General features: G+C 46.6%; 1 protein-coding gene across 1 annotated transcript in view; it reads left to right on the top strand.

The window, feature by feature from the left end:
* Positions 1-26,879, top strand: part of SNRNP200 (small nuclear ribonucleoprotein U5 subunit 200) — a 28,833-nt gene that overhangs the window by 1,503 nt on the left and 451 nt on the right. The window contains exons 3-44 of the mRNA XM_003984289.6: positions 1,452-1,623; positions 2,338-2,530; positions 2,923-2,978; positions 4,584-4,682; positions 5,055-5,207; positions 5,317-5,416; positions 5,602-5,738; positions 6,328-6,411; positions 6,524-6,697; positions 6,996-7,133; positions 7,344-7,499; positions 8,028-8,198; positions 9,697-9,890; positions 10,093-10,216; positions 11,445-11,594; positions 11,837-11,947; positions 12,493-12,624; positions 12,806-12,994; positions 13,794-13,991; positions 14,395-14,547; positions 14,661-14,741; positions 15,015-15,098; positions 15,968-16,074; positions 16,410-16,528; positions 16,821-16,975; positions 17,088-17,277; positions 17,485-17,658; positions 19,067-19,227; positions 19,541-19,768; positions 20,123-20,314; positions 20,404-20,582; positions 20,767-20,918; positions 21,975-22,083; positions 22,894-23,002; positions 23,498-23,687; positions 23,782-23,946; positions 24,171-24,292; positions 24,514-24,657; positions 24,756-24,932; positions 25,241-25,401; positions 25,517-25,598; positions 26,698-26,790. Coding sequence (XP_003984338.1) covers positions 1,452-1,623; positions 2,338-2,530; positions 2,923-2,978; positions 4,584-4,682; positions 5,055-5,207; positions 5,317-5,416; positions 5,602-5,738; positions 6,328-6,411; positions 6,524-6,697; positions 6,996-7,133; positions 7,344-7,499; positions 8,028-8,198; positions 9,697-9,890; positions 10,093-10,216; positions 11,445-11,594; positions 11,837-11,947; positions 12,493-12,624; positions 12,806-12,994; positions 13,794-13,991; positions 14,395-14,547; positions 14,661-14,741; positions 15,015-15,098; positions 15,968-16,074; positions 16,410-16,528; positions 16,821-16,975; positions 17,088-17,277; positions 17,485-17,658; positions 19,067-19,227; positions 19,541-19,768; positions 20,123-20,314; positions 20,404-20,582; positions 20,767-20,918; positions 21,975-22,083; positions 22,894-23,002; positions 23,498-23,687; positions 23,782-23,946; positions 24,171-24,292; positions 24,514-24,657; positions 24,756-24,932; positions 25,241-25,401; positions 25,517-25,598; positions 26,698-26,790 — 6,058 coding nt within the window. The remainder of the gene's footprint in view (positions 1-1,451; positions 1,624-2,337; positions 2,531-2,922; positions 2,979-4,583; positions 4,683-5,054; positions 5,208-5,316; positions 5,417-5,601; positions 5,739-6,327; positions 6,412-6,523; positions 6,698-6,995; positions 7,134-7,343; positions 7,500-8,027; positions 8,199-9,696; positions 9,891-10,092; positions 10,217-11,444; positions 11,595-11,836; positions 11,948-12,492; positions 12,625-12,805; positions 12,995-13,793; positions 13,992-14,394; positions 14,548-14,660; positions 14,742-15,014; positions 15,099-15,967; positions 16,075-16,409; positions 16,529-16,820; positions 16,976-17,087; positions 17,278-17,484; positions 17,659-19,066; positions 19,228-19,540; positions 19,769-20,122; positions 20,315-20,403; positions 20,583-20,766; positions 20,919-21,974; positions 22,084-22,893; positions 23,003-23,497; positions 23,688-23,781; positions 23,947-24,170; positions 24,293-24,513; positions 24,658-24,755; positions 24,933-25,240; positions 25,402-25,516; positions 25,599-26,697; positions 26,791-26,879) is intronic.

Genomic DNA, 26,879 nt, shown 5'->3' with positions numbered 1-26,879 from the left:
AACCGACTGCGCCACCCAGGCGCCCCGTGTTTTTTGTTTTTTTTTAACTTTTGAGGGGATATATATATATAGAGAGAGAGAGACAGAGTGAGCATGTGCATGTGTGTGCGCAAGCAGGGGAAGGGCAGAGAGAATGGGAGACAGGATCTGAAGTGGGCTGTCCACTGATAGCATAGAGCCCAACGTGGGGCTCAAACTCACAAACTGCGAGATCATGGCCTGAGCCAAAGTCGGGTGATTAACCCACTGAGTCACCTGGGCACACTGGGGGATATATTTCAAAACTTAAAAATCATTGAACTTTTCCTCATCTTTATGTTTTTTTTTTTTTGTTTATTTTTTTATTTTTGAGAGAGAGAGAGAGAGACAAAGTGAGCAGGTAAGGGGCAGAGAGAGAGAGGGAGACACAGAATCCGAGGCAGGTTCCAGGCTCTGAGCTGTCAGCACAGAGCCAGACACAAGGCTCGAACTCACAAACCGGAAGATCATGACCTGAGCTAAAATCAGACGCCCAACCGACTGAGCTGCCCAGGCGCCCCTCATCCTTGTGTTTTGAAATCTCTGATCATCTCTGTCTCTTTTTCTTCTTCGATGATGAAGCCTCAGTAATTCAGAGGCCCAGTTTTGATTAGTTATGTTTGTTTGTTTGTTTGTTTGTTTTAAGATTTAATTTTTGGGGTGCTTGGGTGGCTCAGTCAGTTAAGCCTCTGACTCTTGATTTCGGCTCAGGTCATGACCTCAAGGTTTCGTGAGTTTGAGCCCCGCATTGGGCTCCATGCTGATGGCATGGAGTCTGCTTGGGATTCTCTCTCTCTCTCTGTCCCTCCCCTGCTCATGTGTGCTCTCTTGCTCTCTTAAAAAAAAAAAAAAAAATTAAAAAAACAATTTTATTTTTAAGTAATCTTTACACCCAACATGGGGCTCTAACCCCCAACCCCATGATCATGAGTTGCGTGCTCTCTACCGACTGAGCCAGCCAGGCACCCCTTGATTATTTACATTTGAAGTGAATAAATACATCATGGTTTCTTTACCTTGCAGAGTATAGCTTCCTTTACAGATTTGTTATAATTTGTTGAGAATTAATGGTAGTAGATTCCTTTGGATCCTCAGTTTCTCTGGCCAGAAAAAGAAAATGTGTCTGAGGTGTGGCAAGTTGAAATTCAATTGTAGTGTTATGCCAACAACCCAAAAAGGGTTGTCCTTTTTCAAGTGAGTGAGGAGGCTGTCTCATTGCAACATTTAGTGTGTTTAGTGAGAGAATAACAGAGGATTCCCTTCTTGTTACTTTTTCCGCATAAACATGGCCAAGTGGGAATCATTTGCTGAGGCATAGATTCATATTTTTAAACATTACCTGTGTGCCATGAAGCTGAGGGGAGGAGGATAGGCTTGATTTAGTTTTGTCTTTGTGGGGAGATTCTACCTCTTCACTATCATGTGTTCATTAGGCGAAGAAAGCGTGATGAGGACCGACATGACATTAACAAGATGAAGGGTTATACACTGCTCTCGGAGGGCATCGATGAGATGGTGGGCATCATCTATAAGCCCAAGACTAAAGAGACCCGGGAGACCTATGAGGTGCTACTCAGCTTCATCCAAGCTGCCCTTGGGGACCAGGTGAGGAAGCCAGAGGGTGAAACCATGTTTTTGGAGAGGGAGAGAATTGCAACTGGGAAGTATCAGAAGAACCTTGACTGTGGATTTTCCTTTGTGGACAATAGCAGTTTGTGGAAGTGGCTAATACTTACTGAGCACTTGGCTTTGTGTGGAATAGCACTTTGCGTGTTTTCTCTTTTTCAGTCCTCTATGACATCAGCTCTATGACTAGGCCCTGTTAATATTTGTTTTTCATTTTACAGGCGAGAGATACGAGGCAAAGAATAGTTAAGTAATTTTCCTACGTGATAGAGGTAGTATTTTTGCAGGGCCACCATAGGAGCCCGGATATTCTATATCTGAAATTTGTGCTCTTGAACATTATATATGTGTGATTAGTTTAAGGGTCTTTATGCATCTCAGAGGCTCTGGTGAGGATAAAGAATTACCAAAAGTTTGGTGGGCTAGAGGAGCATTGAGGAGCGCCTCTGCCACCTGTAGAAATGTGCCAGACTTGTGGAATCTGGGTCCTACTTCTTGAGACCACCTACCTAATCTTTTTAAAAACAGATGGGTCTTCCTTCGGTTGTGGCATTTTTTATCAGTAGTGATGAAAGTAGTCAGAATCTGGTAGGCAAGGTTTAAAGAGGCCTGGCTGTTCACATCCTGTTGTCACATGAAGCTGGTTGGTGATGTTCTAGATCTTGTTCTAAATTTTTTTTTTTTTGCCTCTAGCCACGTGATATCCTTTGTGGGGCAGCTGATGAAGTTCTGGCTGTTCTAAAGAATGAAAAGCTTCGGGACAAGGAAAGGAGAAAGGAGATTGACCTGCTGTTGGGTCAGACAGATGATACCAGATACCATGTGCTAGTGAACTTGGGCAAAAAGATCACAGACTACGGTGGAGACAAGGAAATCCAGAATATGGGTAACTGAGTTCTTTATGTCCTTATCTTATTAAATGATTGCTTTTGACTTCTAAACTTGATTTTCTAGCCTTAGTTATTAAAACCTCTGCATATGTCAGTGAGTTCTCGTAACCTCTTTGGTGTTTGAAGAGTCGTGATGTTTGAAGAGTTGTGATTGGTGAATCAGAATCCCTAGATACAGCAGCCATTTCTTACTCTTAAGACCCTTTTGTATAGAACCTGGGGGAAAACTTGGGCAGAGCCTGTGTGGGGGCAGGAGTGGCACGTTCGGGTGGTTGAGCAGGCGATGCAGGGCCATATCCAGAACTAGCAGGCAGTTGGGGAGGAATTAGCTCCAAAGTGCCTCATTACATTAATTCACTATTCTTTTTCTTACTTCTTACCGTTGCAGATGACAACATTGATGAGACGTATGGTGTGAATGTTCAGTTTGAGTCTGATGAGGAGGTGAGTGATAAAGCAAATGGATGCAGTCTGTTTTTATTTTTTGAAATTGTTAAGGTGAGGGGACCACTTCTGGCATAAAGAAGCTTCCTAACTGAAGCCAGCTAAATCTTACGGTGTTTGTTTTATGGGTGTCTAACTCAGGCATAAATATTATGTTGCTAAGAATTTGCTGCGGTCGTCTTTAGGGATTTATAAAGCACATTTGAACTTATAAATGTGAGCATATAATAATTTGGTTTTTTTAAATTTTTTATTTTTGTTTTATGAATTTTTTTTTTAACGTTTTATTTATTTTTGAGATAGAGCATGAGCAGGGGAGGGAGAGAGAGAGAAGGAGACACAAAATCTGAAGCAGGCTCCAGGCTCTGAGCTGTCAGCACAGAACCTGATGTGGGGCTCAACTCACAAACTGCGAGATCATGATCTGAACTGAAGTCGGACGCTTAACCGACTGAGCCACCCAGGCGCCCCTGTGTATTTATTTTTGAGAGAGAGAAATGGTGTGAATGGGAGAGGGACAGAGAGAGAGAGAGAGAGGGAGACACAGAATCCGAAGCAGGCTCCAGGCTCTGAGCTGTCGGCACAGAGCCTGACGCGGGGCTCGAACTCACGGACCGCGAGATCATGACCTGAGCCGAAATCGGACACTCACCTGACTGAGCCACACAGGTGCCCCTAAACATATAATAATTTAAAATAAATTATGTGGATTAGCAAAAAGACAAAAAGTACAGCATGCACCTCCATTGAGGGCATACATCACCATGTTTTAATGCATTTTAATTTATTGTGATAATTTTCCAATTTTCAGTACTGTGTCCTGCCGTTTAAAAAAAATTTTTTTTTAATGCTTATTTATTTTTAAGAGAGAGAGAGAGAGACGAATGGGGGTGGGGGGCAGAGAAAGAGGGAGACACAGAATCTGAAGCAGGCTCCAGGCTTTGAGCCTCAGCACAGAGCTTGACATGGGGCCTGAATCCATGAGCTGTGAGATCATGACCTGAGCCGAAGTTGGACGCCCAACCAACTGAGCCACCCTGGTGCTCCTGTGCCAATTTTAAAAGAATGCACTTTTGCCCAAGAGCACAGGCATATTTTGTATATGTTTGTTAAAGTAACAATTGCAGCAACCACTGAGATTTACCACCTAATCAGAATTTCTTGGGGGCGCCTGGGTGGCTCAGTCATTTAAGCGTCCGACTTTGGTTCAGGTCATGATCTCATGGTTCGTGAGTTTGAGCCCTGCATTGGGCTTCTCACTGGTGGTGTGGAGCCTGCTTGGGATTCTCTTTTTTCCTCTCTCTGCCTCTCTGTCTCGCAAAAAATAAATTTAAGGGAGTTTAGTAAACTAAGAGGAGAAGCAGAAGAGAGAGTAGAAGTATCTAATGAATCCATGCCAAGTGGACTTAAGAGTAATGAGGTCATTCAGTTAAATGTACTATGGAGTAAGACTGACCCTGGCTCCAGTAAGCTATTGGTTACCTCCCCCCTCCCCCAACCATTGCTCTAACCATGGATCCAATTTTAAGTGATTGAGGGGAGAAGTTCTGTGGTGATGTCAGAGTCACTTCCAAATCATGAGTTGGGGTTGGGCTGTTTCTGTAGGAAGGTGATGAAGATGTGTATGGGGAAGTTCGAGAAGAGGCATCTGATGATGACATGGAAGGGGATGAGGCCGTGGTGCGCTGCACCCTTTCAGCTAATGTAAGTACGGTTTGTTTTTGCCTATTGCTGCAAGGTCAGGGGATTTCTGGGTGTAGCATTTGTTTCTCATATGTAGGTCCTGTTATATATTACTTACCAAGCTACCCTTTTATAGGAGCCGTAATAAACATGCAGTGTCTTGATTTTCTTAAGACTTCAGTCACTCATTCTCCTTTCCAAAGGCATGTGTTGGTGAAATCTTAGTTTGGTATGCTCCTGAGCTCAATGTAGCAGAGTTTTTTTTTTTCCTTCTGGAAAGTCCTCAAAGGATCGTAGGCTATGGGTGGCAGGTAGAACTTTGTTGTAGGATGATGAGAAAGCCGTTGGTGCAGACAGACATGGTGTGAGCTAAGTGCCTGGTTACCTTTGTAGCTTGTAGCGTCGGGGGAACTGATGAGTTCTAAGAAGAAGGATTTGCATCCTCGGGATATTGATGCGTTTTGGCTACAGCGGCAGCTCAGTCGCTTCTATGATGATGCCATTGTGTCACAGAAGAAGGCAGATGAAGTGTTGGAGATTTTGAAGGTACAGCCAAGACGTTGTTTTGTGTTCATTGTATGTATCTTAGTAGATGGGACGGTGGATGGAGGCAGATGGCTGTGTCCTTAATCATGGTGTTACCTTCTCTCTGCAGACGGCCAGTGATGATCGGGAATGTGAGAACCAGCTGGTTCTGCTCCTTGGTTTCAACACTTTTGATTTTATTAAAGTGTTGCGACAGCACAGGATGATGAGTGAGTATATAGTGGTCTCTTCTGGAGCATATACGTGGTGTGTGTGCATGTGTGATGGAGGCTTTGTTAATTTTCATAGCTTCAGTGCTTCTTTCATTTAGTTTGCTTTCTCCCCCAAGGTTGAAGGCTGATTTTACCTTACCCCCTTCTTCTCACCTTCCCTTTCTTCCTTTTGCTGTTGGCAGTTTTATACTGCACCTTACTGGCCAGTGCACAGAGTGAAGCGGAAAAGGAAAGGATCATGGGAAAGATGGAAGCTGATCCAGAGCTCTCCAAGTTCCTCTACCAGCTCCATGAGACCGAGAAGGAGGATCTGATCCGGGTAAGGGCCGGGTTGGTTTATCGGTCTGATTCCGGAGCTAGACTGTTTGATTTGGAAAGGAGACCTCATTTAGAAGATTGTAGCATAGAGCTGAATTCCTATTAGAAAAGGGAATTGAAGAAGTAATTTCTCTGAATTCTTTGAGGTTTGTCACTGGTGTAGATTAAAATCTACACATTGACATTGGTGTGGTCAAGAGACTGTTGACTTCCCGTGGTCTTCACCAGCACCATGGACGGTTCACTCTTTGTTTACACAATAAATCATGGTATCTACTGAAAATGCTGGGACAGAACACATGTGTTGGCTGAACACAGAACCCACGCTTCTACCTTTAGGGATAGCCCTTGATGCTGAATTGCTGAATGTCTACTTTTGAAATCCCTGCGCTGTGCATTGTCCCTTTAAAGCTGTTTGCTTTCATCATTCTGGTGGTCCCTGTGGCAAATGTCTGAACATAAAGGGCCATCTTTCTGTTTGGAGACTTACTGGTCAGCACCTGTGAGTCAGGCTTCGCTAAGCAGGGGTTGGAAGGGACCAGAATCTACAACGGTGAATAATTGTTACTTTATATCTTTCCCCGTCACAGGAGGAAAGGTCTCGGAGAGAGCGAGTACGACAGTCCCGAATGGACACAGACTTGGAAACCATGGATCTGGACCAGGGTGGAGAGGTAAGTATTGGGTCATTTCTAAGGCTATGCCGGATGGAAAACTTAGTTGTTCACCTTGTTCACTGTGTGTTGTTTTTTGTTTTGTTTTGTTTTTTTACCCCCATCTTCCCAGGCACTGGCTCCGCGTCAGGTTCTGGACTTGGAGGACCTGGTTTTTACCCAGGGGAGCCACTTCATGGCCAATAAACGTTGTCAGCTTCCTGATGGGTCCTTCCGTCGCCAGCGCAAGGGCTATGAAGAGGTGCATGTGCCTGCTCTGAAGCCCAAGCCCTTTGGTTCAGAAGAAGTGAGTGAATTATTTTTCTCAGTTTTCTGCTCAGTTCATCTCCCTTCCAGTTAGGATTTCAACCCATTGGCCAAAATGTGGCCTTGTGTCATAGATAGTTTGTCCCAGAAATGGAAGTTGCTTCAGAGTTTCCCGTTTTGATTTTGAGTCCAGGAGACAATATTGAATTTCTCATCTGGCCTTCAGTGCAGAGTTATTCAGGGAGGGCGCCAGGAAATACAATCCTGGCCATCCCGCAAAAACAGCCTGCTCAAGGGTGCTGCCAGTGTGTGACATGCATGGCATTTCTTCCTTCTAGCAACTGCTTCCAGTGGAGAAGCTGCCGAAGTATGCCCAGGCTGGATTTGAGGGCTTCAAAACACTGAATCGGATCCAGAGTAAACTCTACCGTGCTGCTCTGGAAACAGATGAGAATCTGCTGCTGTGCGCCCCTACTGTAAGCACTGCCCTGGCTGCTTTGTTCCTGTGGGAAGTGGTGTATGTTTTTGGTGGCATGATGGTTCATCTTCACCCAAATCCTCTCTGCCAGTTCTTTTTTCTTTGATGGAAGAGATGTCCTAGGAGGTGCTCTGGTGTCTGTTTTGCCGATAAGCCCGTAGAAGTGAGGACAGGTAAACAGGCCTTCTCATCCTTGACTCTGTCTTAGGGTGCGGGTAAGACCAACGTGGCCCTGATGTGTATGCTCCGAGAGATAGGGAAACACATTAACATGGATGGCACTATCAACGTGGATGACTTCAAGATCATCTACATTGCTCCTATGAGATCTCTGGTGCAGGAGATGGTGGGCAGTTTCGGAAAGGTAAGGGGTAGAAAGGTATTGGGAACAGGTCTAGTGCATCACTGCTTATACTGGGGCATCTCTGGAATGTCTTGTATGGTGTTTTTCTTCCACTTCAAGGTGGAGCTTGACCCAGGGTCCGAGTATTTCTGAAGCAAGAGTGTCCTGGGCTTGTCTTGGACTTTTGCGAGGATTTAGCATCTTTCTGTTACTGTCTCTGAGTCAGTTTTCTGCTGTTATCATTTACATTACTGAAGAATTTATGAAATGCTCTTAGGATATGGTTGACATTAGACCTAGCGGTGTTATTCCAGGTCCTGTTGTCTACAAGTTTCCATTTCCCCCTCTTTGTGCAGACATCCCAGAAATTCTTTGCTTCATTTGAGTGTAAACTGGGTTTATTTTAGAAATATGTGTTTGTGTTCATATGATATTTCCCTGTTGGGTCGATACCTCCTTCCAGTACCCTACATTCAGACATCCCAGCTAAAGTGTGGTGGCAAGGCCCCCTTCAAGCATTCTTGCCTGACATGCCTCTCCTCCACCTAGCGCTTGGCGACGTATGGCATCACTGTTGCAGAACTGACTGGCGACCACCAGCTGTGCAAGGAGGAGATCAGCGCCACTCAGATCATCGTCTGCACCCCTGAGAAGTGGGACATCATTACCCGCAAGGGTGGGGAGCGCACCTACACACAGCTCGTGCGGCTCATCATTCTGGTGAGCAGGGAGTACTTGAGCACGTAGAGACCAGGCCTGGTCGAGGAGGGTTTGCTGAATTTTAACGCCGTTTCTTCAGTGCTTTCCTCTAGTCACTAGTCTTTATAATGACAGCTGTTGTCAGTATTGCCGTTACCGTTAAATGAGAATCTGCCCCTAAGTGAAAGATTTCTGAGGCGGTGCATGGTGTTTGCCATGTTGGTCTTTATGTGTTTTTTTTTGTGTCCGAAATGTTTTGGAATAAATGTAAACAGACAGACTAATTGTGTCCTTCTCCCAGGAGGGCTTTATAAATAAATAATCGATTCTCAAGGGGAATGAGGAAGGAATCAGGATATTGTGTTCCAAATGTACGGAGAGCACCCAGAGAAGAATGACCTTGAGTCTGGTTGTAGTTTCTTTAAGTTGTCTGGGAAAGCAGAAAGGAGACCTCACATGTTGATTTTCAGCATTCTAGATCAGGGCTTGGCAGTCTGGCTACTGGATTTTGTTTTATCAGTACAGTCATACCCATTTATTTACATATTGTTACAGCTGCTTTTGTGCTTTAGTGACAGAATTGAGTACAGTTGGCTCTTGAACAACACAGGCTTGAACTGCAGGTCTGCTTTTATGATGATTTTTTTCGGTAAATACAGTACTGGACTATAAGTGTATTTTTTCTTTATGATTCTAATAACATTTTCTTTAGTTTACAGTATCATAAGAATACAGTATAGAAAACATGTACAAGATATGTGTTAATCAACTGTTTATGTTATTGGTAAGGCTTTTGGTAAACAGTAGGCTCTCAGTAGTTAAGTTCTGGGGGAGTCAAAAGTTGTAAGTGGATTCTCGACTGTGTGGAGCATCCATAACCCCTGCACTGTACAAGGGTCAGCTCTGTTTGTAACAGAGACTGTATGGCCCACAAGCTTAAAATCCTGATTGGCCCTTTATGAAGTTTGCCAGCCCCTGCTTTAGTGCTACTCAAAGTCTTGTTAGAAGTGCAGTCCCTGACCTCATCCCACATTTACTGAAACATAATCCACATTTTAGTAAGATTCTCTGCTACATGCTGACGTTCAAGAAGCACTGCCTTAGGCTATGTGAACTCATCATTTGATGCATATCTTTTGCAAGCACAGAGTAGTAAGAATGACTGCCCAGGGGTGAAGCCTTATTTGATATAAATAAAGTTTGCTGAGAAGCTTCATTTTTAGTAAAGAAATTAATCTTTGAGTGAAGTTATAATGAACTCATTTACCTGAAGTATCAGATTTTCTTGCCATAAAGCATTAGGTTTCAGTAAACTAGCAAAGCAGCTTGGTGGTCAGAGCATGTTATTTTCTGGGGTATTTCTCAGTGAGTATTGTCTCACCCTTTGGGTTTCTCTTGCTTGGGATCCCTTTTCTTCTTTATTTGGCATGGTAGGTATGTACTACAGGATAGGTCTATTAGGAAAGAGGACTACATTTTTCTAGCCCTAGAGGTAATTGGCCACCCCCTCATTCCTTAGGATGAGATCCATCTTCTCCATGATGACAGAGGTCCTGTCTTGGAAGCTTTGGTGGCCAGGGCCATCCGAAACATTGAGATGACCCAAGAGGATGTCCGACTCATCGGTCTTAGTGCCACCCTCCCCAACTATGAAGATGTGGCTACCTTTCTGCGTGTAGATCCTGCCAAGGGCCTCTTTTACTTTGACAACAGGTACAAGAAAGACTGGGAGAAGATTAGGGTGACCTTCCTGATGCCCTTCCCCTTTTCTAAGGAGCTCTTTTGGATTGGGTATTAGACGGATTTTGGGTTTTGATGTGGTGTGAATCCAGGAAAGAATGTCCTTTCCACTGAAAATAACTGTTTCCTCACTATTTTGTGCCAAAAACCTCATTTATCTAATTTGAATTTCTAGCTTCCGCCCAGTGCCTCTGGAACAGACTTATGTGGGCATCACAGAGAAAAAAGCCATCAAGCGTTTCCAGATCATGAATGAAATAGTCTATGAGAAAATCATGGAACATGCTGGAAAAAATCAGGTCTATCTCTGGTTTCCTATTAAACTCTGTTCTTTTATATTTTTGACTTCTATAAAGAGAAAAGACACAAGACAAATCACCAGTATTAGGAATGAAATTGGATATTAACATAGAACCTGTAGCCATTGAAAGGATAATAAAGGATTATTATGAATAACTTTACATGTACATCTGACAACCTAGAAAAAATAAGGGGCCTGTTCCTCAAAAATTACTAACTACCAAAACTCAGCCTTGATGAAGAAGATAACCTGAATAGTTTCATAGCCATTAAGGAAATTGAATTTGTAATTTAAAAACTCCCAAAAAAGAAATCCCCAGGTGTGGATAATCAGTCTGTCTCTCTACATTATCAAGGGTCCTTCCATAAAAGATTTGGCTGGCTTACAGTGAAAATAAAGTTGAAAACTAAAAACTAGTGAAAGAGGACATTTTACTAGAAAACACATATTTTTTTAATTAAACACCATTTGATCACGTTAACCAAGACAAAAACCAAGGGAAAGTGGCAGGGTGTGTATATTTTTTTATCTGTTAAAAAAAGCCTATGAATCTAGATGAAGAGACCAATCTTTTCTTTCTTTTTAAGTGAGTTTATTTTAAGAGAGTGGAGAGAGAAAGGATCCCAAGCTGGCTCTGCGCTGCCAGTATGGGGCTTGAACTCACAAAATTGAGTTCATGACCGAGCTGAAATGAAACTGAGTTGGATGCTTAACCGACTAAGCCACTTAGGTGCCCCAAGACAAATCTTTTCTTGGCACTAAATACTTGGAGGACTTTATTTCCTACCAAATGGTACTAGTCTATACTGAGACTTCCTAAGTCCTTTTACAAAGGCTAGTGCCTATCATTGAATACAGTATATGAGCTGTTACTTTGCAGGCACATTCTTCAGGTGACTCAGAATCCTGTCAGGTGCCTGAACACAGATTTATTACTGGGAGTTCTGAATTTGCATCTATATTGTACTTAAATGTGGTTTTAAAGATAGGATGCTAAGAGTTAGCTTAGTTTTCCAGCTACAGGACTCTGCCACTGTACTTTGTACTTTATTCACACAGGGTCTTAGGCGCTTCTGAATCCGTATACCTTCCTGCCATTGCTCTTCTCAGGGTTTCTGGCCTCATAACAGTGTAGCCTCTGCTTCCTGGTGCTGGCGCCATGGGGCCAGAGGAGTGACAGTGGTAGCTGCGTCTCTTGACTGTGGCAAACTGTGGTTTCTCCTTAGGTGCTGGTGTTTGTCCACTCCCGGAAGGAGACTGGGAAGACGGCCAGGGCCATCCGGGACATGTGCCTAGAGAAGGACACTCTGGGTCTGTTTCTGAGAGAGGGCTCTGCCTCCACAGAAGTCCTTCGGACGGAAGCTGAGCAGTGCAAGGTGAGGAGAGACAGGCCCGGTTCTCTTGTTTCCTACCTGGTAACTGGTTCAATCCGAGGTTGTCCAGACAGTCCTCGACTGCATCATGGTGCTGTTGTTTCACACAGGTGAAGGTTGATTGTCTGGGTCTGGTTCTGTGGAATAGGTAAGGGGCAGGGTCTCGAGGGAAGAGATCTACTTAGTCTCTGTGGAGTTCCCACAGCGAGGCTCACCTCCTCACCTGTTTTTTTTCTGTTCCACAGAACCTGGAGCTGAAGGATCTTCTGCCATATGGCTTTGCTATTCATCATGCGGGCATGACTAGAGTTGACCGGACACTTGTAGAGGATCTTTTTGCTGATAAACACATTCAGGTGAGCGCGGGCAAAGTGTAGGCATCAGAAGACCTCAGGTGTCAGATGCCATGTTTGCACCCAGTACCTTATGGTAAACCAGGTTAGAGGGTTGTGGGAGGTACGGTAGATAGAACTTTGGCCACCTCTCCCAGCTCTTCACCTACTGCATCAGGGAAGATGGGTGATTTTAGGAAAGCGTTTGAGAAGCATGACAAAGGAAGTGTGTCAGTGACTCCAGATGTCACCAAGCAGGGCCTCGTAAGGTTAGGACCTCATATGTTCTCTCTCTCGGGGTGTATTGTTAATTGTCTGGTAACTTTAAGTTGATTAATATTAGTCTACAGTTTTACCTTTTAAGTATCTCGAGAACTGTCGAATGTTAATTATTGAATAGACGAGGAACCAAGGGACTCCTTTCCTCTTTATTCCATTGTTACCTTGACAAGTGTGGGACCCACCTCAGTCCTGCTAGAAGCTCTAAGGCCAGTTTCTAAGAGAACTTGGGGATACTAACCCTGTGGTGGTAATGTCTTTTCTATATTACCTTGGCTTTGCTTCTATAGGTTTTAGTTTCCACAGCAACTCTGGCTTGGGGTGTGAATCTCCCCGCACATACAGTCATCATCAAAGGCACCCAGGTGTACAGTCCAGAGAAGGGGCGTTGGACGGAACTGGGGGCACTGGACATTCTGCAGGTATAGAGCCTTTGAGGTTATTTTCAGTGGGGAAAGGTATCCTGTGTATAAAATTTATGCAAAGAGGCCAAAAAGGTGGCAGATGGAAGGTGGGGTTCTGTAAAGTAGAAGTCTGGGAACAAAACCGTAGGCTCTGTGGCCATAACTCTTTTAAAAGGTTTGCAACCTGTTTCTGATCTAGATGCTGGGACGTGCTGGAAGACCCCAGTATGACACCAAGGGCGAAGGCATACTCATCACGTCTCATGGGGAGCTACAGTACTACCTGTCCCTCCTTAATCAGCAACTTCCTATCGAGAGCCAGATGGTATCAAAGTTGCCTGACATGCTCAATGCGGAAATCGTGCTGGGGAATGTCCAGAATGCCAAGGTAGGGAAGGGCTCTGCCCGTCACGCGTCTTGCCTTCTCCAGAGAAGCCAAGGTACCAGGGTGGGATGGTCTCCATTGTGGTGTTGTGGACCACCAGCGCGTAGGGGCTTCCAACCCTGTGCCCCACATCTTCAATGTAAGCAGTCTCTCTGAAGCTTGTCAACTCTGTGACTGACAATTCCCCTTGTTACCAAGATCTCAGAAAGAACTCTGTCGTTCTAATAAGATACTAGAAACCTTCAGAAGACGACATACATTCTTCTAGTTGGGAATTAATTTCTCTCTTTTTTTAAAAAATATTTTGAGGGGCGCCTGGGTGGCTCAGTCGGTTGAGCGGCCGACTTCGGCTCGGGTCATGATCTCGTGGTCCGTGAGTTCAAGCCCCGCGTCAGACTCTGTGCTGACTGCTCAGAGCCTGGAGCCTGTTTCAGATTCTGTGTCTCCCTCTCTCTCTGACCTTCCCCCGTTCATGCTCTGTCTCTCTCTGTCTCAAAAATAAATAAACGTTAAAAAAAATTAAAAAAAAATTTTTTTTGAGAGAGAGTATGTGCATGCGAGCAGGGGAGGGGCCGAGAGAGAGGGAGAGAGAGAATCTGCACTGCGTGGAGACAGCGTGGAGCCCATCTTGGGGCTCCTTCCCACAAACTGTAAGATCATGACCTGAGCCACAATCAAGAGTCAGACACTTAACCGACTGAGTCACTCAGGCGTCCTTGGAATTAATTTCTAAGTGATCTCTGGGAGCTTTTCATTTGGACATAACTTCTCCATGCTCAGACCAGCGGGTTTTCTCATGTAGGATGCGGTGAACTGGCTTGGATATGCCTATCTGTATATCCGAATGCTCCGATCCCCAACCCTCTATGGCATCTCTCATGATGACCTCAAGGGAGATCCCCTGCTGGACCAGCGCCGACTGGATCTGGTTCATACTGCTGCCTTGATGCTGGATAAGAACAATCTGGTCAAGTATGACAAGAAGACAGGCAACTTCCAGGTGAGTGGGTTGAGGGATTGAGCCACAGGTCTCAGTAAAAGTGGTGATCTCAGGCAATTTTTTAAATTGTTTTCTTGATTTGAGCACTGCCTGTGTAATTGCCCATTGTGTAGAAAAATAGGTGGGATTAGACTGTGCCCTTTGAATCTAGGAACCTCTAAGATGGTATAGTAGAACCTGAGGGTGCCTGCTTTCTGTCACTTGAGTCAAAGCAGCTCATTCACCTGTCTTTTCTGTGTGGGCATCAGTTCACCATAGGTCAGTTTGTTGTGCCATCTTTCTTCATGTGCTTGGGCCAGAAACTCTTGTTGCCGTGAGTTCCTCCAGTGGGCACCTGTTGTCTACAGTGAGAGGTTGCCACTTGTTAACGATCACCGTTGGATTGAGTCTTCCTCCTTCATAGGTGACAGAACTGGGCCGTATAGCCAGCCACTACTACATCACCAATGACACAGTACAGACCTACAACCAGCTGCTGAAGCCCACCCTAAGTGAAATTGAGCTTTTCAGAGTCTTCTCGTTGTCTTCAGAGTTCAAGAACATCACTGTGAGAGAGGTGAGTCCACACAGCGTGTTGGGACAGATGGTTGGTACTCACTGCTGAGTCGCTGGATGGGTTCTCTCCTTAGTCACCTGGCTTTTCCTTGACCGGTTCCCTTCTTGTGGCAGGAGGAGAAGCTGGAGCTGCAGAAGTTGTTGGAGAGGGTGCCCATCCCGGTAAAGGAGAGCATTGAGGAACCCAGTGCAAAGGTGAGCTCACTCCTCCACTTGGCATAAGGATTGGATGGGTTTGTAAAAAGTGAACCTTGAATCTGCGTTCATGTTCGATGACTTGCTCAGTTTTCCTGGGTTTTGCTTCCTTTCCACATGTTCTTTATGTGGAGCAGCAGTTATTTAATGCCTATAAAGCGGGAGCTGTGGATCCGATTCGGCATGATCCATGGGTCCCAGAGCAGAAGTGTGATTCCCCTTCTTGCACCATCAATGACTGGCCATCTTCTTGCTGACCTTGCTTTTTTCCAGATCAATGTGCTTCTCCAAGCCTTCATCTCACAGCTGAAATTGGAGGGCTTTGCGCTGATGGCAGACATGGTGTATGTTACGCAGGTGAGAGCGCAGTTGTGCTGCCGGGAGAAGAGGCCTAAACAGTTCCAGTCCCTTGTGCTATTGTGTGTCTTGGAGAAAACAGGCTGACGCTAGTGAGGAGGGGAGAAGGCCAAGTTTTGTTCTAGTTGGCTCGTTGATTATGTGCATATGGCATAGCCACTCTGTGTCGCTGATCTTGAGCGTGAGGAGAGGTAGGGCCTTAAGAGAGAGTGCTGGGCAGGTTCCATAGGGAGAGCCACAAGACATAATGTCTGCTTCCCTACAGAGAGTGACTTTCCACTACGGCTAGGCTTATCTGTAAATCCAGAAATGGCAAAAGGTTCTATTAGCTACAGTTCGTCTTTACCTTTGAGGGCAGGTCATTAGCATCCTTGCTTTTGCTAGAACCCTGAGTGCTAAATGAGCCGAACCTTAAAATCGCAATGGATATTAGGTTAAGATGTTGTACAGTAAGCTCGAGCTGCCCTTCTCTGACTATTCTGCATTCAGCAAACATCAGCTACCTAAAAGGGGAAAGGCAGGGGCGCCTGGGTGGCCCAGTCAGTTAAGCATCTCAGTCTTGATTTTGGCTTAGGTCATGATCTCATGAGTTTGTGAGTTTGAGCCCCGCGTTGGGCTCTGTGCTGACAGTACAGATGGGGATTCTTTCTCTCTCTCTGCCCCTCCCCTGCTCTCCCTCTTTCTCAAAATAAATAAATAAACTTTAAAAAAGTCTTTAAAAAGGGTGGGGGAGTAATTACAGAGGACTTTATTTTTGAGAAGTGTGACCGATTGCATCAGAGCTTGAGGTAATTAAGCCATGTGTCGAGTGGCTTCGTTAGGTTGGGGGTGGTGGGGACTTAACAGAGGGAATGCTTTATCTTTCCCAGTCGGCTGGCAGGTTGATGCGTGCCATCTTTGAAATTGTCCTGAATCGAGGTTGGGCGCAGCTTACAGACAAGACACTGAACCTCTGCAAGATGATTGACAAGCGCATGTAAGGACCTACTGGGCTGGGAGCCGGTCACCATGAGTTAAGGTCCCCAGGCTGAGGATGTCGTGGGGAAGCCTGGGAGTGCTCTTATCTCTGGTCCTCACTCATGAAATGGGACTTGAACTTGGCTAAAAGTTGAGAAGAGGGAGGGCCCTTTGAGGTGGAGCCTGGGGGTGGGAGGAGAGTGGTGATGAGTGATGGCTTTCAAGTCTCACTGCTGGTACAGTTCCAGATGCCTTCCTTTAATGACTGTTTTGTGTGGTCACAGCTAATCGAAAGCCATGACAAAGGCAGTTTGTTTCAAGGGGACTGACAGTTAATGTTTCCTTCCTGGCTAGGTGGCAGTCCATGTGTCCTCTGCGCCAGTTCCGGAAACTCCCTGAGGAGGTAGTGAAGAAGATTGAGAAGAAAAACTTCCCCTTCGAGCGTCTGTATGACCTGAATCATAATGAGATAGGTATGTGGGGAGCTATCCTCCTTGTCCTTACTGCTCAGAAATCTTTCTAAGTCTTCTTGCTTTCCATCTCCGGGGCCCGGTGCCCTACTGTCCTGTGTTCACTTCTCCTATTCTGCTGAAGTAACGTGGCTAGCTCTTGGTCCCGGGACTTTGACTCCTCTGGACTGCACTGAGAGTGGAGGGAGGAGGAGTCTGCCCGCCAGAGCGGACTCTGCCACTTGCCCACAAGGCCCGGTTTGCAGCTGTACTTGGAAGCCTGCGCTGCAGCCCCCGTACCCTCCTGTCCTTCTAGGGGAGCTTATCCGCATGCCGAAGATGGGGAAGACCATCCACAAGTACGTCCACCTCTTCCCCAAGTTGGAGTTGTCGGTGCACCTGCAGCCTATCACACGCTCCACCCTAAAAGTGGAGCTGACCATCACGCCGGATTTCCAGTGGGATGAAAAGGTGAGGCTTTGCTTGGCGGAGGGACTACTCACGAATGCCCCTGAGGAGAGCTGGATTGGAGGTGCAAGTCCACGCTGGCTCGTGTTCCTTTTACTTGTGCTTGTGTTGACAGGTCCATGGTTCGTCAGAGGCATTCTGGATTCTGGTGGAGGATGTAGACAGTGAGGTGATACTCCACCATGAGTATTTTCTACTCAAGGCCAAGTATGCTCAGGATGAGCACCTCATTACGTTTTTCGTTCCTGTCTTTGAACCGCTGCCCCCTCAGTACTTCATCCGAGTGGTGTCTGACCGCTGGCTCTGTGAGTGTGTCTCTGTATGGTCCCATAGGGACAGGTCTTCTGGGGGAATCAAGAGTGTCTTTCACTTTGTGCTGGACTGGACTTCGTGGGGTCAGAGTGATACTATCTGCTGCTGCTTTGGGGTTTTCAGTGTGCATGGAGGGGCTCTGAGGGGTCGTTAGGTAAAGAGAGGAGTGCTTATGACCTCTCCCGTTTCTGTTTCGGCAGCTTGTGAGACCCAGCTGCCTGTCTCCTTCCGGCACCTGATCCTACCGGAGAAGTACCCACCTCCAACCGAGCTTCTGGACCTGCAGCCTTTGCCCGTGTCTGCCCTGAGAAACAGTGCTTTTGAGAGCCTTTACCAGGATAAATTTCCTTTCTTCAACCCCATCCAGACCCAAGGTAGGTGTTTCCATCCCCACGCGGTTCATTCCTCTGGAGGACCTTAAAGGTTCCATAGAGACAGATATGTTCAGTGGCAAGAAGGGACGTAGGGCGCTCGGGTAGGTGTGGGAGCTCATCAGTGCCAACTGTTGGAGCACACTAGGACTTCTTCCTATCTCAGTCCTTGGTTACTCTTAGATTTCCTTTGCTTATTTGCCCGGCTCATTGAGGAGGGTCAGAACAAGGTCGTATTATGATGCATTGTTTCTCAGACTCAGGAGGCTGGATCTGTGCTCCTGTTGCTCGTGTGTGCAGCATGTGCAGTGTTGACTGAAGCCTCCTTTCTTTTCATTTTTTTTTAATGCATTATTTTAAGTTTATTTTTATTTTGAGAGAGCGCACATGGGGGGGGGGGGGGCAGAGAGGGAGAGAGAGAGAGAGTCCTAACTAGGCTCTGCACTGTCAGCGCAGACCCTGACATGGAGCTCGGACCCACAGACTGAGAGATCATGACCTGAGATAAAACAGAGTCGAATGAATGCTCAACTGACTGAGCCACCCAGGCACTCCCCTGTCTGTCGTTTTAAATAACAGGCATGTTCACAGGGCATGTCCTGTTTCTTAAGTACTTTGGCTGAGTACATCTGGTTATTTTCTCTTTTATTCCTCTCACTGATTCTATGGGGGATTTACTACTTGTGGTACTATTTTTAGTGTCTTGCTTTACAGATGAGGAAGCTAGGCAGAGAGGCACCTCAACGGAATCATTTAATAAACAGAACTTGGACTTTAACCAATCTTTTTTTTTTTTTTTAATGTTTATTTTTAAGAGATAGCGTGAGCGGGGGAGTGACAGAGAGAGAGGGAGACACAGAGTCCGAAGCAGACTCCAGGCTCTGAGCTGTCAGCACAGAGCCTGATGCGGGGGCCTGAACTCACGAACCGTGAGATCATGACCTGAGCCGAAGTTGGACACTTAACCGACTGAACAACCCGGGTGCCCCCCCAACTGACTTTAACCAGTCTTGATGCCACGACTGAGGCTTTACCTTCTTTCAAGGAGAGTGTCGGAGGGTAGCCAGATGATGGTAGCCAGTTCCTTTTTGTTCCGTATCCTGGTCCCTGAGAAGACTGGCAGAGAAGCACCGGATACTTGGTCTACTTTCTCTGCCATCTTGCAGATCTCCCTGCTACTGGACTTCTTGGTCTTGGGCTCTTCGCCTGTTGCTTGTGTGTGAGAGGGAGAGCATGAGGGGAGAGGTGTAGTGTAGTAGGCTGGCTGCAATTAGAGGCCCTAATGCCTCCCCCTTCGTTGTCGGCACTTGGCAGTCGACTGGCTGAGTTTCTCCAGGTGTCCTCTGTTCTGAGGAGTGGTCTGAGTGTCTTTTCTCTTTGATGTTCCCACTGCTGCTCTGCCGGCTTCCAGTGTTCAACACCGTCTACAACAGTGATGACAATGTGTTCGTGGGGGCCCCCACGGGCAGCGGCAAGACCATCTGTGCGGAATTTGCCATCCTGCGGATGCTGCTGCAGAACTCAGAGGGACGCTGTGTCTATATCACTCCCATGGAGGCTCTGGCAGAGCAGGTATGTGGCGTGCTGCTGTGTCACGTGTGAATTTTCCCGGAAGCTATTTTTATCTGAGTCCAGATCAAGATTTTCTAAGCCCTTGAAATTTGCAGGGTTAATTGGGGCGAGACCCTTTGCTTTCTTTTGTTCATGTCCCCAGTTTGTGTCCTAAAGAAAAATACTCTTAAAGGTCAGTGTGGGATTATAAGGTAGCTTGAGATCTACAGACCATCAGGTCTCTCTATTTGGCTTCTCAGGCAATTCTCATTACAAATGAAACGATGCCTGTCATGGCCTGATGTTTGCTGCCCTTCCTCTCCCTGCGTGCCAGGTTTACATGGACTGGTATGAGAAGTTCCAGGACAGGCTCAACAAGAAGGTGGTGCTCCTGACAGGGGAGACTAGCACGGACCTGAAGCTTCTGGGCAAGGGCAATATCATCATCAGCACCCCTGAGAAGTGGGACATTCTTTCTCGGCGGTGGAAGCAGCGCAAGAATGTCCAAAACATCAACCTCTTCGTGGTGGATGAAGTCCACCTTATCGGGGGCGAGAATGGGGTATGGCTTAACCTTGCACACTGGAGGGGCTGCGATTGGCTGAGTGTCCTTAGCTTTGGGGAGTTAGGTTTGGGTCTGAGGCCATAGACTAGGTGCTTCTCCCAGGAGGATTCTGCTTGTCACCCTATTCCAAAAGGACGTTGTGAGCCTTTTTTGTAGTACTCTTGGAAAATAGCATTGCTTAGTGAAGATTGGCTGCTATGGAGGAGGTAGAACCAAAGATTGGAGAACCCTTAATTAGAAGGAAGAGTTAGGTGATGGTTTTGAGGTGGTTGAACTAGACAGAAAGGCTAAGTCAGGGTGGAGGATGGGGAAAGAGCCTGGGCCCCTAGTGACTCCCCACCTCTGTCCCAGCCTGTCTTAGAAGTGATCTGCTCCCGGATGCGCTACATCTCCTCCCAGATTGAGCGACCCATTCGCATTGTGGCACTTAGCTCTTCGCTTTCGAATGCCAAGGATGTGGCCCACTGGCTGGGGTGCAGTGCCACCTCGACTTTCAACTTCCACCCTAACGTGCGCCCTGTGCCCTTGGAGCTGCACATCCAGGTAGGGCCCGCTCTCCCCGTTCCTGCGTGGCCTCTTGTTGAAGTACCAGGTATTGTAACTTCTGTCTTTTCGTTTTCCTCGGTCTCCAGGGCTTCAACATTAGCCATACACAAACTCGCCTGCTCTCCATGGCCAAGCCCGTGTACCATGCTATCACCAAACACTCTCCCAAGAAGCCTGTCATTGTTTTTGTTCCGTCTCGAAAGCAGACCCGCCTGACTGCAATTGACATTCTCACCACATGTGCAGCAGATATCCAGCGGCAGAGGTGGGATGGCGGCGGGGGAGGGGGGGAAGTTGGGTCAGTGAGGTTGGCTGATCCTGAAGAGTGTTCTGTTTATGAGGGTGGGGGTTAGCCCCATTGGGGCCAGGGACTGGGCAGCCGCACAGTTGGAAGGGTCTTGCAAGGGATTGGAACTGCTCTGAGCTAAATCAGTGCCCGTGCTGCCTAGGTTTTTGCACTGCACGGAGAAGGATCTGATCCCGTACCTGGAGAAACTAAGTGACAGCACGCTTAAGGAAACACTGTTAAATGGAGTGGGCTACCTGCACGAGGGGCTCAGCCCCATGGAGCGACGCCTGGTAGAACAGCTCTTCAGCTCAGGTGAAAAAAAGTGCTGTGGCCTAGAGGGAGATTGTATCTGGGAGTGTCACAGGTGGTAGGAACGAAACTTTAGGATGTGGGTGATACTTCCCTACTGCACACTTAACCACCTTCAAAATACTTTTCTGATTGTTTTACGTATTATCTCATTTGATTTTCCCAGTAACCTTGTGGTATAGGTAGGATATTATCCCTACTGGCTAGCTGAGAAAACAGGCACATACGGTCGTATTACTTCAGAACCTGGTTTTCTAGACCTTTGACCAGTAGACCTGGTTTTCTATGGATACCAGATTCGCCAAGGTTGTTAGACCTTAGAGATGTAGTAAACGGTAGAGTCTCCCTTGGGTGGCCTGTGTGCCACTGTCCCTTGTTGACCTCTGGCATTTCACATAGAGTATTGTCACTCTGACATTCTTTGTTGGAGCTGCAATGGAGTTGCTCCTGCCAGAACCACTTACTGGCACTCTTTGGCCCTTGAATCTATTTGGTTTGATGTACACTCAGCTCAGTTTTGCTGCCGTGTACTGAGCCAGCCTATTTTTTTTTTTTTTTAATTTTTTTTTTCAACGTTTATTTATTTTATTTTTGGGACAGAGAGAGACAGAGCATGAATGGGGGAGGGGCAGAGAGAGAGGGAGACACAGAATCGGAAACAGGCTCCAAGCTCTGAGCCATCAGCCCAGAGCCCGACGCGGGACTCGAACTCACGGACCGCGAGATCATGACCTTGAGCCAGCCTATTAATGAGTTGGTGTTAGCATTTTCCAGTCAACAAGGCCAGTGTGTCAGGCAGATGGCTAAGCCTGGCTTTCTCTGGGCTTCGGATTCGGTTCCAAGATTACCTTGTTTCCTCTAGGATAGGCCCCCAAGCAGGGCAACAGCAGCATAGAGCTCCCTTTTCTAGTACTGTGTTAACCCTTAGCCATTATTAGGGCTCATTTCCCAGCACACTTTGCTCTGAGTTCTGAAACTTAGCACAGGATAAGCCCCTATCTGCACAGAAGGAGGCTCCCAGTGAGCCCTGCACTCAGTCTTCTTCTCTCTACTATCCAGGGGCTATCCAGGTGGTGGTAGCTTCCCGGAGTCTCTGCTGGGGCATGAATGTGGCCGCCCACCTGGTGATCATCATGGACACCCAGTACTACAATGGCAAGATTCATGCGTGAGTCTAGCTGTGCTGTGCATTAACGGGAACCTTCCTCCTAAAATGAACATAACATCTGAAGATCTGGAAATTAGCTATTACGAAAAAGAAGTGTTAGGGAACTAAACAGTCAGCTGAGGTTCCCCCACAGCCAGGTGTCAGAGAGTTTTTTTAGTCTTAGGACCTAGGTTCACATTTGCTTTTATGATCTTCCTCTCATTTCAGCAAGTTAGAGAACCAGGAAGTTTGAGCTGGAGATTAGGTAGTTAACTCGTGTATTTTATAGACTGGGAAGGTGATATGGTCCAAGTCACATACCTTTGTGGTGACGAGATGTAGAAGGGTCCATTTTTCTCCGAAAAAAATTGAATGATTTAACTCTTAATTTTTTTTCTCAAAATGTAGACTTTTTTTTTAAGTGACTGTTATTTATGGGCTTATTTTTAATGCCTAAAACTGCGTCTAGGTATGGATTTAAGTCTGGTGACTTGAGAATTCTTGAAGTATACACCTCTTTGGGGAGCTTGACTTACATATTTGATCCTTTAACAGGGAGTCACTTGCTTTTGGCACTCGATGGGTTGGTAGCTTTGGTTCAAGGACCCTGAGCAGCAGAGTCCCAGCTCTTAAACTTGAAAACTGTAATGATCTCTAAACAAGTGAAGCTAGTACCTGAGCACAAGAAGCCGTAAATACAGAAGTCTGCTGTAATTTGCCACTGTGTCCCATATTTATATTTTATTCTTTGACATTGAGGTAGTCTTAGCCTCCTGAGTATGGCCTCTGTGGTGATGGACCTTTTCCCTGCCTTCTTCTCTCTGTCACCAGGTATGTGGATTACCCTATCTACGACGTGCTTCAGATGGTGGGCCATGCCAACCGCCCTTTGCAGGATGATGAGGGGCGCTGTGTTATCATGTGCCAGGGCTCCAAAAAGGTCAGTCCTGGCCTTGTGCACCCTCTTGAGATCCTGGGCCTCAGAGTAGATCCTTTAATAGATGCCTTTCATTGTTTACAGTTTTTCTGTCAACTTCTGTTTTTTATTTTATTTTTTTAATTTTCCACATTGCTTTGGTAATAAACCTCTTAGCCACGTGGAATTTTGTAGCCCTTTGTTTTTGCTACTGCTGTGGACTCCCATGTGTCAAGGTTTTCACCTTCTGGGTGGTTTCTCATGTACTGTTAGGCCTGTGTGACTTGCTGTATCCCTGTTCCCACCATAAAAATACCCAGTGATGCCAGTGGGAACGGACACACACATCCAGCATTCCAGGTCCAGACCTAGTTCACCTTGTCTCTGCAGCTGATTTCTTCCATTATTGTATTAGCTATGTCTGTCACACAAGGACCGTTCCCTGTTGATTTGCCTTTGGCCCTTCATTGTAACCATGTTGTCATTGAGTATTACTGTCTGTCCTTTTCCAACCTGTAGGATTTCTTCAAAAAGTTCTTATATGAGCCCTTGCCAGTAGAGTCCCACCTGGACCACTGTATGCATGACCATTTCAATGCTGAAATTGTCACCAAGACCATTGAGAACAAGCAGGATGCTGTGGACTACCTCACCTGGACCTTTCTGTACCGCCGCATGACACAGAACCCCAATTATTACAACCTGCAGGGTCAGTGGACTTTGGAGCACGGTATCCTTTTGTGGCTCATAGACCTTGCCGGCCAGTCTCCCTGTGACTCCCCACTTCTCTGTCACCTTTGCAGGGATCTCCCATCGTCACCTGTCTGACCACTTGTCCGAGCTTGTGGAGCAGACCCTGAGTGACTTAGAGCAGTCCAAGTGCATCAGCATTGAGGATGAAATGGATGTGGCACCTCTGAACCTGGGCATGATCGCTGCTTACTATTACATCAACTACACCACCATTGGTGAGGGGCCGGCAGGGGCTGTGTCTGGGGAGCCCAAGCTAAAGAAGCCTTATGCAGGGGTCTGCAGCCCACTGGGATGAGAGAGCACAGGGCTTCCAGTGCCCTGGAAGCACATTCCAGGGATGTATCATAGGGTCGGGAGGAGTAACCCAGTTAACTCTCCTGCCTGCTCCTTTTCTACTTGCGTTTGACTCCTCCCGTTTCTCCTTCTCTTTGGCTGTCAGAGCTCTTCAGCATGTCCCTGAATGCCAAGACCAAGGTGCGAGGGCTTATTGAAATCATCTCCAATGCGGCGGAGTACGAGAACATTCCCATCCGGCACCATGAAGATAACCTCCTGCGGCAGGTGAGGGCATCTTGGATTCAGGAGGACATCTTTAGAGTTGAAACTTGGCCTGTGTGCCCAGAGCACATGTTGTCCTTGTCACCACAGGAAGATCCTAACACATCACCCACACTTCTGTTTTGAAGGGTTGTGAGCTTGGGGCAGGTGGTACTTTGGGCCTGAGAGCTGTTCTCAGGCAGGGTCACCTGTTCGTCACCAGCTATTTTTCTTCCACTCTCCAGTTGGCTCAGAAGGTCCCCCATAAGCTGAATAATCCTAAGTTCAATGACCCACATGTCAAGACCAACCTGCTTCTGCAAGCTCACCTGTCCCGCATGCAGCTGAGTGCCGAGCTGCAGTCGGATACTGAGGAAATTCTTAGCAAGGTATAGTGCGGGTGCGGGTATGGAGTGGAGGGGCCAGTGGTGGCCTGTGAAGTAGTGGTTCCAACCCTACCTTGTCCTGCACTCCTGTCTCGGTTCAGGCAATCCGGCTCATCCAGGCCTGTGTGGATGTCCTTTCCAGCAATGGGTGGCTTAGCCCTGCTCTGGCAGCTATGGAGCTGGCCCAGATGGTCACCCAAGCCATGTGGTCCAAGGACTCATACCTGAAACAGCTGCCACACTTCACCTCAGAGCATATTAAACGTTGTACAGACAAGGTGAGCTGAATCTGGACCCGGATTATTGGGTGGCTGAGCCAAGTTTCTAGGGGAAGGAGGGGACTTGTGGCGGTTGTGGGAGGGGAGTCACAGTACAGGGGGGGTTCTAGTTCTGGTTCCCCTGAGGGTGTTACGTATTGAGGTACTAGGGAGCCTGACGATTGGACAATTGTGGGCTGTGTTCTTTCTGAAATCGTGTATTTAGATGATCTGATAGCATAGGAGTTGAACCAGCAGTTGTTTGGAGCCAGGTTTCGTTTGCCATTAGTATGCGTTCTCCTTCCCTGACCTCTGAATACGCACTGCAGGGAGTGGAGAGTGTTTTTGACATCATGGAGATGGAAGATGAAGAACGAAACGCGTTGCTTCAGCTGTCTGACAGCCAGATCGCGGACGTGGCCCGTTTCTGCAACCGCTACCCTAATATCGAGCTGTCTTACGAAGTGGTGGATAAGGACAGCATCCGCAGGTGAGCCATGGTCAGCCAGGTGCCCTGCCCCAGGGTCCCTGCTGGGCACAACATGACAGTGCGCTCTGACCCCACTGCCACGTTGCTGATGTGCTGCCCTGCTCTTCTCCCACAGTGGCGGGCCAGTTGTGGTGCTGGTGCAGCTGGAGCGAGAGGAGGAGGTCACGGGCCCTGTGATAGCACCTCTCTTTCCACAGGTGTGTTTTCATAACTGGACAAAAACAAAAACCCAATAGAAAGCTTTTTGAAATGTCCCTGTGAAAGACAGTTTGATATAACTAAGATTTTTAAATGGTCAAAAGGAATCTCCAACTCCGTTTTTAAGTAGTGGTATGAGGTGTCTTCTGGAGGCCTTAGCCATTGGCTAGAGTACAGAGTTCAAGGGTGCATTGTCACTGGGGAAGGGAAATTTAGAGTCATGACAAGACACAAAGCTGAGAATTAATCTGGGGGCCATGGGTGGTTTTGTTGATTGTTTTTTTGCTTTAAAACAATTTAGTAGGTGACTGATCATTGTTAAAGACATCACTTCTATAATATTGTCATTCTCTATGACTGTTAAGATGCATTTGTTTTTAAAGACTCTGGGATACTTGGGTTTTTCCAGTCCGTGTTTCTTCTCTCTCCTCTCTCACTACCCCCCACTCTGCTTCCAGTTACTTGGTTCTTTACCACCAGAAAAAAAAGTCTGATTCCTTATATGAGAGAGTAATTGAAGACTGAAAGCAGAAACCAGATACGTTGTATCTGGTTATTAAACTAGTTTGTATTAAACTAGTTTGTATTTTACAAACTAGTTGTTTAATAGGCTCTGGGGAAAGTGCTTTAAACGAACACCTGGGCTTTCTGACAGGAATGGCCGGCAGAGAGGCTTTCGATAGAGGCAAGGCCTGCTTTGGATCCTCTCTGTCGGCAGCTTATCTCCATGTTAACATGTTTTGCTTATCTGGCATATGTGTTTACTTAAAAAGGATCTCGGAGAACTCAGCTGCCTGGCCACAAAGGCTAGATCTCTAATAGTGGAATCTTGGATTCAGTGACAAGGACTGAATGGGAGAAGACATTCTGGAGCAAATAAGGAAATGAGCCAGGACCCACAATGAGTTCATTTGCTACTTAAAAGTGGAGTTCATTTGAGATACCTTTTGATAGTTTTGAAATCTTAGTTATAACAAATTGAGGAAATTTTAGAAAGCTTTCTGTCTGGGCTTTTTTTTCCTGCTTTTATAATCATTCCTATGGTCTCATGGCCGTCAAGTTTTACATGCCGAAATTCTTGGCTTTTGGTCCCTGCAGAAACGTGAAGAGGGCTGGTGGGTGGTGATCGGCGATGCCAAGTCCAATAGCCTCATCTCCATCAAGAGGCTGACCTTGCAGCAGAAGGCCAAGGTGAGTGTGTGCTGGCCCTGGCATTTGTTCTGAGCTGGGGTCAGGGTGAGAATTCTTCCCCCACTGCATTCATGCTCACCTGGATTTCT

This window comes from Felis catus, chromosome A3 (genome assembly GCF_018350175.1).
Source record: "Felis catus isolate Fca126 chromosome A3, F.catus_Fca126_mat1.0, whole genome shotgun sequence".
Taxonomy (NCBI): Eukaryota; Metazoa; Chordata; class Mammalia; order Carnivora; family Felidae; genus Felis; species Felis catus.
This window is presented reverse-complemented; position numbering and strand designations above follow the sequence as displayed.